Source organism: Apteryx rowi, unplaced genomic scaffold (assembly GCF_003343035.1).
Source record: "Apteryx rowi isolate R43461 unplaced genomic scaffold, aptRow1 scaffold_253, whole genome shotgun sequence".
Classification (NCBI taxonomy): domain Eukaryota; kingdom Metazoa; phylum Chordata; class Aves; order Apterygiformes; family Apterygidae; genus Apteryx; species Apteryx rowi.
Window position 1 is genome coordinate 722,855 of NW_020448897.1, and position 8,939 is coordinate 731,793.

Sequence of the window (8,939 nt, forward strand, 5' to 3'; positions counted from 1 at the left end):
AGTCAATAAAACTTGCTATTTTGGTTTTGTTTACAGTACTTTTAGCCACAATAAACGCTCCATCTGTCAGGCTGCCATGAGCTTATTCTACAGAAAGCCTGTACGAAATAGGAAAATAGCCAATAACATACACGAACAAAACAGGGTGGCTTTTATGAGAGCAGATGCCCTTTTATTTAATAACCAAATATTACATCCAGTCTTGCAGACAGTCTTTATTTAAACAGACCTTGTACAAAGTCTGGCAAATTTTCTCAACTTCAAAGAAAGCCCTGTTGCCTTCTGAATCACATTCATACTTCTTGCTCTCACCTTCAAATGTTCTGTAGTACAACATCCTCCATACACCCTCTAATTTCTTCTTTTCCCCTTTGGTTTCCATCAGAACAGTCCTTGCTTTTTTTTCTCCTATGTTTTTGAGGAGTGTGCTAAGGGGCCTCCTCTGTCTCGCAGAGGGTTCTGATTATTTTTTATTTTGTAAGTATTATATAAATTGACATTCTATCTTTTGGCATTTTTTTTTGAACACGCTCACAGAGATCAAGGCTCAAGGCTGAATAGGAAAAATCCTGTTGGGAGTCAACCCACAAAAACCCAACCAACCCCCTATCTGAGTGAACATGGCTATTTTGTAACAATGAAGAAATTACTTAATCTTGGCCATACCTATGATTAAGCATGGAAAAAAAAAAAACAACCAAAAAACTTCCCCCTTTTCTGGGAAAGACAGTAGCAATCTTCTGCATACTATTGAAGTAAATCACATAATATTAGCAGTGCTGAACCCTTCACCTTAGCAAAGGTAGACATGAAGAATTGAAGAAAATTGAACTAAGGTACTATTAGTGAGCAAGTTATAAAATTCTGGCCTGCCTGTTCCATCTATCTGGCTAGTGATCTACAAACATACTTTATACTTTCAACACAATTTTTTCAACTGTTCTCTTCCTTCCCCTTTTTCTGGTTTCATTTTCAACTCACTTTTGCTTATCTATACTAATTGCATTATGCACTTCATCCTGCATTCAACAAATATTTTGAAACCACTATCTTGTTTTTCTTCTAACAGCAGCAAGCTGTTGTCATAGTGTCTTATTCTCAAAAAAGCTGCCATGGAAATTCACAGTCCCAAGACTTAGCTCTCTCTCTTGTTTGAAGAAGTCTCACTCAAAATATTCTCCTTGCCATATGACTAACACTAAGGGTAAGAAAAATCATTATGTAATTTTAATTATATACCTAAAACTGTAATAGCCTCCAAAACCACTGGGATGCTTATCTATCAATTTCAACAGGAATTAGAAGCCTTATAGCCAGCACATTCAACCTGTAGATGAAAGATGAACTTCTGACTCGGTTTTCCTTCCACTACCCAACATAGTAATTACCAAAGGAATTTTCTCACACACTTCATTACTTCTCAAATATGTCACTCTGCCTCCACTCTACCAGTAAATATCTATTGTGCTGATTTAAATTTACCTTGCTAAAATTATTAGATTGCACCCTATGATTTTAGCAAAACCTCAATTTTAGTTCCTAAATTATTGAATGAATTCTACAAAAACCTATCCAACCAAAGGTTTCAAACCTTGATTCCATAGTTAAAAAGAGTAGCCTAATCTGCTAAGTAACTTTACCCTGCTACACAATGATGGGGAAAAAGGAGAATTTTCTACATCAGCAGGTATTTCTAAAACTACACCTAAAAAGATGACCAAAATCCCAATGACAGAACATGTCCATCAGTTATCATAGGAGAAACTACCTCTTCAGCTTAGATTACTTATGTTCAGATTAGGTACACTGAAGAAACTTACTTCACAAAATCTCATTAACTTAGTAGAGTCAATGGGTAAAAATCAAACCTAAAACCCAGAACTGCTTACCTAACATCTTCATTAGCAGCAAACGCACTTTGAAAAATGCAGAAGTCTGTTTTGTGATAAATCATTCACATACCATACCAAGAGACTGCCCAAAAATTTGGTAAGTAGTAAAATTCAGGAAAAAGGCAAAGCACAGACTACATAGTATATGAGGGGAAATGAAGAAGAGAATGGATTAAATATTAAAATAAATGATGATGTTCAGAAAGATAAATACTATTACTTTCTGGAAGCCAAATGAAATGAGATATACAAAATTGAGTTTAAAAATAAATATTACAGAGCAACACTAACACCACAAAACATACGGGAACTGACACATATCACAAGACCCTAAAAGGTTAGCTAACATTAACTGGAATTAAAGTAACTAAACTGGTCTTAGTTTACACTATTTATTATTTGGGCTAAAGATTATGTGTGAAAAATTTTATTTTAGAACCGAAATAACTGAAGGTATGAGAATTAAGGCCAGTTCAGTTATTTCTGGAGTGTGTGAGTGTGCATGTGTGTATAGCACACGTGTGTACAGAAAATGGAGCATGGAAGAAGTTCAATCCAGATGACGCTCAGATTCTGAGTCAGAATTATGACTTATTCAGAGTATCCACTTGCATTTGTTGTTGAAATGTAAATGCTGGAAATATTATTAGATCCTTTCAGAATACTGCTATAATCCCATCCAGCTACAACTGGGCTCAACTTCTTGTTTTCCCCCAAAACATATATGCCTATAACCATCTTTCCTTTTTGTTCCCAGCACTAACTCTCCTTCATATTTTACATTCACTGAATGAGCCATGAAAGAAGGTAAACAAAGCTGTTATAGATCCTCCAGGCTTCTTAACATTTCTGAACCTTTGAGAAATTCTCCGTTACTACTCTTCCCATTTTTAACTACAGCTTTTAGGAAAGCAGTTTTTTCTCTTACTCTACACCACAATATTTTGATAATTTCTTTTATAATAAGACATTTCAACCACTATTTACAGTTTTATCACCTCAAGTCAGGTACCTAAAATGCACTTTGCTGGCTTAAATTTAAGACTCAAAATGTGCAAATAGTGTTTATGATTTATTATGCTTTGTATTATTATTTTTTAAAAGGCACAGGTTGTTAACAAGCACTGAGCCCATGCCAATCATGCTATCTCTTTACTAGTAGTTGATTGCTTGTACAGAATTCAAGTTGCATTTGAAGACACCTACTTGAGAGCCTGTCTCTTGCTTATACTGCTACAAAGAGGACAGGGCAGAGGCAATAGAAAGGGAAGCCTTTCCATATAAAACAGGGAGGCTGCCAAGAAGGAATTCACATTACTTTGGAGGAACTCACAGAATTTTCATCTCTTTTCAGGAAGCTCAGGAGTAATAAAGAATAAGTGCTTACCATAAAGGGGAACCAACTGAGTTCAATCTTTTTTTTTTTTTGGTATGATGAGTTATTTGTGAGTATCTTATATGATTGCTGGAAGCAGAAGAAAAGCACCTTAGATAAGGTCAAGATACTTTTACTGTATTATGCTCAAATAAATATTTTTGTCAGTGGTGCTTGCAATTTGGAGGGGAGTTAGATAATGGAGAAACCAGGGAGAAGGGGAATTAAGTCATAAATCAAAAAAAAATCTCCTCCAACAAAATTTCAATAAGAAATAATAACTGAACCAAAAAAATTAACTCTCAAGTTTTAACATTCCAGACAAGTGTTGCATCTTAAATCAGCTCTCTAGGAAATGTAATAAAAGAATGGAAAACAAATAGCATGGAATTAGAGGACAAGAAGAATCAAGTGAATGCTGATGAAATAAGTAACATCATGGTAAAAAATAATGGAAATCCATTCTTGTATTGCTCTGTTTGTTCATTTAGCACACAAAAGAAAAAAAAACTAAACACAGACATTAAGAAAAACTACTAAAAATACTGTAGTAAATTAAAACATCAGTAAATGGACATTTTTTATTCCATGATAATTTGAAAATTTGTTTTATATTTTATGTTATGCTTTGCCAGATCATCAGCAGTATTAAGGCTAATATAAACTGTAACTGAGTAAAAATCACTAAAAAACAGCTATATGCTTTAAAAACAACACATTGATTGATCATTATTTAAATTTAAACTGCAAAAGTAAAAGAGGTGTACTTATTTTGCAATAGCAGACCAAAAAAAAAAAAAAAAACACCTAACAATTGTCAAGCATTTATCAGGATGCATAAAAAAACCAGGATTTTACTACAAAAATAAAACCATGGTAGAAATCTAAGAAGACTTGAAAATTTATGCTAAGTATACCTCCAATAAAGTAGTGTTTTCTGAGCTTTTCAAACACCTAAAAAAAGCTCTGCAAAATCTCTCAGCATCTGGAGCTTGAATAGCATAATGGATCAATATTCTAGTTTTCATCTCTGGAGACCAGAGCTTGAGCAGAACAAGCAAAAAGAGCCTCTCCATTTCTAACTATAGTGGAGTCAACAGAGACATGAATTTACAAAGCTACCACAGTGTGATTGGCACTTCTGCACCAAGACATAAAGACCTTGAACTAGCATCCGCACATGCTCTGGCTGAGGTCTCTGGAAGAGACCTAGAAAGTGATCATCTGAACCACATCTGGATCTAACCGTTCCAGGAATTTTCACTTTTAAGAATGTGAAAAATCATCAGTTTCAGAAAGAAAGAGAAAGGACATTGCATGCTGGCACATACAGAATGTTCACTATGAGATTACATTAAATATACTGCTTTGTTTCATTAAATCCTGTGCCAGAGCAAGTTTATTAGAACACAAGATGCACAAATCCTATCATCAGGCCTCTGCTTGAAAACTTTATTTCAGGGAGTATTTTTTTAAACTCACATGGGTTTTTAGGGTGTTGCAAGTAAGAACAAAAAAAAAACAAACAGAAAAAAGGATTAATTTCCCCTAATATGTTTCTGAAGCTGCAGTGAATTTGTAAATATATTTCTTCCAAATTAAAAAACAACAAAAAAAAAGCTGAATGACATACACCCCACAGTCTTCCTAAGAATTCTAAATCAGCTGGTAGCCTTCACTTCTCATACCTCCTTACTAAAAAAGCACTAGGGAATTGCTGACAGGGTTCAGCATTGTGTAGAATATTAAATATCTTTTTTGCAATACCCTAGTGACTCTTGAGTCTGTCTCTTACAGCACCATATGTACAGCTGTGTTGGAAAGAGGAAGCTATTAAATATATTAAAAAGTAGAAATATTACCAATAGACACTTCATCAAATAACTGGATCTCATTTATCCCCAAACAAAGCAAGAAATGTTAAGGTTACATCAACATAAGAAAATAACTCTGGATTTAATAACACCACAAGCCTGTTGAACATATTTGAAAGTAAAAACATTGCTTAATAAAACAGATTAGTGTTTCTGAAACAATGAATATAGTTTTCAAACATCAGAATTCTTTGGTAATAAAGACATTGGACTTGGTCTTGAAAGGCATTGGGCATCTCAGTTCCCACACCATAGTCATAGCTAAATGGTCTTCAGGTTCAAAAATATTACATTTAGTCTACTGCCAATTTAGAACTCAAAAAATTTGTATCAAAAAGGATTTAATTAAAGGAAAAAAGCAAGCGAAAGCATTTGTTTGAGATCACATTTGTGTATATATTCCTAAAGGTTTGCCCTCCTCTCACATACACATATAAATATTGCATCCACAGATCTTCAACTAATGTTTAAAGAGAACAACAACAACATACGTGCATTGCATGAAGACATAAAAGCAGACAACCACGATAACTTTTCAAAACCATCTAAATGCTTAAAGACTCAAAATTATTTTTTCAAAAGCAACTTAGGGACACATTTTTCTACGTTTCTAGGCATCTAAAGACACTGATATAAAAACCGGATTTTCAGTAGTTTCTCATAGGAATTTAAATGGGCATTGAGTGAATACGTGCTGCCAAAAATCCCACTAACTGCCTACCTGCACTTTTACACATATGTAAGTCTTTTACAAGTATGGCCGTTAGGCCCTAGAAGCCTAAGACCCATCAACTTTTAACAAGATTTGCAGTCTTAAATGCTCAAGTAACTTCTGAAAACAGGACTTAGGCTGTTTGTAAAATTTTCCCCATAGGCCCCAACTTTCTGAAGCATAGCCTGCAGGCAGTGTGGCATTCTCATGGAGCCCTAGAAATTTCAGAGGCGGTCTAGGGAAGTATAGCTGCACACTTATATAGAATGTGATATGGCATGATGTCTTCTTTCACACTTCAGAGAAGGAAATGAAAAAATAAAGAACATATGAAGTCATGCTAACCACAACTTCAAATAAAAAAATACTGAAAATATTTAAATGTATAATCAGCTCTCACAAGGACTATGTTAATTATGCCAGTTACAAATTTTTGCAATAATTTTGTAACATTCCAACACTACTTTTGGTAAACGGATGCAAAAGTGTATGGTTCCATAAATGGAAAATGGTTTTGTTTCTTTTTACTTGGTTTGGGGATTTAGTATCATTTTATGCCATTCATTCACCTTTTTTTCCTGCAGACTAGATAGGTGTTTAAACTAAACCAACTGCCTACTGAATTGCAAGATAATTACAATTGATGATTAAAAATATTTAAGATGTATGTCTAAAGAGCAATGAACCCTCTTGAAACAAATGTGAATAGAAATTAAGACCCTAAGGCTACAGGCATTACCATGTATTGCATAAAGATAACTGTACCGCTACTGGGTTGTCCTTAAAAAGATGAGCAATTTAAAAGCATATTTCTTCACACCATGAACCCACAAGAGATTCTGTATGGGCACAGGGTTCCCTATTATATGGTTAGTGAATATAGTTTTGTTAAAAATTTGGGGGCGGGGGAGGGGAACAAGGGCAAAGGCAGCTTTGACTTGTCTTTGGTCTTCAACCCTAATAACCACTGCACATAAGCAGAACTGGGTTTTTGAAATGGTTTCTTCAGAAATAGCAAGTGCGGTTCAGGCTCTGATCAAAAAGATCTGGCTAGTGTTGCCATAACGATTACTGCCTCCAACTGTCTGCTCTGACACTGCTGGAGGGCAACATCTCCACAGCAGAGTCAGCAAAAGATAAAATATGCCAGCATCTTAGTCACGTCAATGCAAAGTCCAGCATCTTAACATAAACCCACCATCACTAACAGCTTCAGCAGACGTACCAGACTTTAATTTTAACAGCTGAGATGTGGACACAGGTTCCTTTCTGCCAATGCTACTGAAGAGATATTAACCTCTAGAGAAAGAGGAAGAAAAGACACCTGGGGCAGAAACTTGTAACCACTGCAGAAAGATTTGTCAGCATTTATATGTCATTGGCTAGAGATAAACAGCTTAGAGCTCTCCGTGCTGTTCTTGTACTACTTCTTTGGGACAAGTATAATAAAAACAAACATGGGGACAAAACAAATATGAATATTACAGAGACACAGGTGTGCTGCAATATATTACACCACACAGTTTATTCCCATATACTTCAGAAAATAACTTGTTCTGGTACTGGACATCTTTGTGCAACTGTGTCCACACTAGAGATTATAACAATTTCTCTATTTTAGTTGAAAAACAGATTCACACACACAAAAAAAAAGTTAGACACATTTACTGCACAGCCTAATAAATTGCTGTGATGATTATACTTTTTAATTTTCTTTTTGCATTCTTGTGTCAGAATTTGCTGGCAAATCACAATTTTATTTGACAAAAGATCATGTAGGTGATGATGGAGGCTACTACAATGGCATAAATTTTTCTTCAGTCTTCTCTGTAGAGGCCTGCTGTACAGAGCAGCTTGCAAGACCATGGCCTAAGACTAATCAAGATCAGAAAAGCACTATACTACTGTGGTAAGCCTTCATTTAGTCAGAGTTATTGACCACTAAAATGTAAATATAAATATTTAAAGACATTTGTTTGCAGCAATTGAAGAAAAACAATATTGGACAGAATGATGCCAGGCTTCATGGGAGTCTGAGTCTCATATATGGTTCAAATTGAGGTTCAAGTTGAATGCAGATATAGCATCAGGCAGAATGAAAAAATTTTTAGAAAAACAGACAGTAAAGAGACCATGTTGCAAATACTGTATTGTCAAAAAATGTTAATATTATTGGTAGTCCTTCTCCATGCAGGCTGACCATTGTGATTACAGTAAACTCCTCTTTAGATGGGTCAGTCCACAAAGACATAACTGTTTATGTCAGGGACTTAGAATCAATCAGAGAACAAAGCAACATCCTATTTTCATTTCAAAGTACTTTGATAACAAGGTTCCCATTCTAAAAAAGAAAAAGAAAAAAAAGAAGTAAGTGTACAAGAAATAAAAATTATAATGAAAAAAAGCTGTAACTTACTCTGTTTTCCTTCTTTGCTTGTTCTCAAATATATCATTCAGATTTATCGCCACCTGTCCCAAAAACTTATCCAGCCCCACCAACGACCTGTGCATGACAATCAGGTACAGGACATATTTTTCTGGATTCTCCTGCATGAGTAATCCAGGGAGCTCAAATGAGGCCTCTTCTTTCCAAACTGGATCCAGGGTCTTCTCAGCTACCGAGGTGGAATACTTCTCCTTGCCCAGCTGAATGATCGTGTAAGCATCGTTGGTGCCACTTTTGCCTTTGGGCTTCAGACCTTTGGCTTGAAGGACCGTAACTTGCACGTGAGTGGGGAACCACTTCTGGGCTTGCTCTGCCAACATCATCTTTGAAGAACTCAGTGGCAGCAACAACAAAAGCAAAGTCTGTAAGTCTTCACGTTAAGGGCACTTGGAGCGGAGACACCTGTCAAGGTCTCCGGGGCGTGCCTTCTCCATGCGCGTCTCGACAGAGGAGACACTGCCCGGCCCCTAGCGCTGCCCGGCCCCACAGGCCCCCGCCCGCCGCCCCATGCCGCTGCCGCAAGCCCCGCGCCAGCCCCGCTCGGGCCGCCTTGCCTCAGTTTCCCCCGCCTGGCGGGCGGCCGCGAAGCTTCCCCGCCGCCGCAAGCCCGCGCGGCAAGCCCGCGGGACGGCGCCGGACC

At 36.6% G+C, this 8,939-nt stretch overlaps 1 protein-coding gene across 1 annotated transcript in view; it reads right to left on the reverse strand.

Moving 5' to 3' along the window:
• RAB11FIP2 (RAB11 family interacting protein 2) overlaps positions 1–8,796 on the reverse strand; it is a 34,686-nt gene extending 25,890 nt beyond the window's left edge. The window contains exon 1 of the mRNA XM_026067073.1: positions 8,270–8,796. Coding sequence (XP_025922858.1) covers positions 8,270–8,622 — 353 coding nt within the window. The 5' untranslated portion in view covers positions 8,623–8,796. The remainder of the gene's footprint in view (positions 1–8,269) is intronic.
• Between the last annotated feature and the right edge of the window lie 143 nt (positions 8,797–8,939).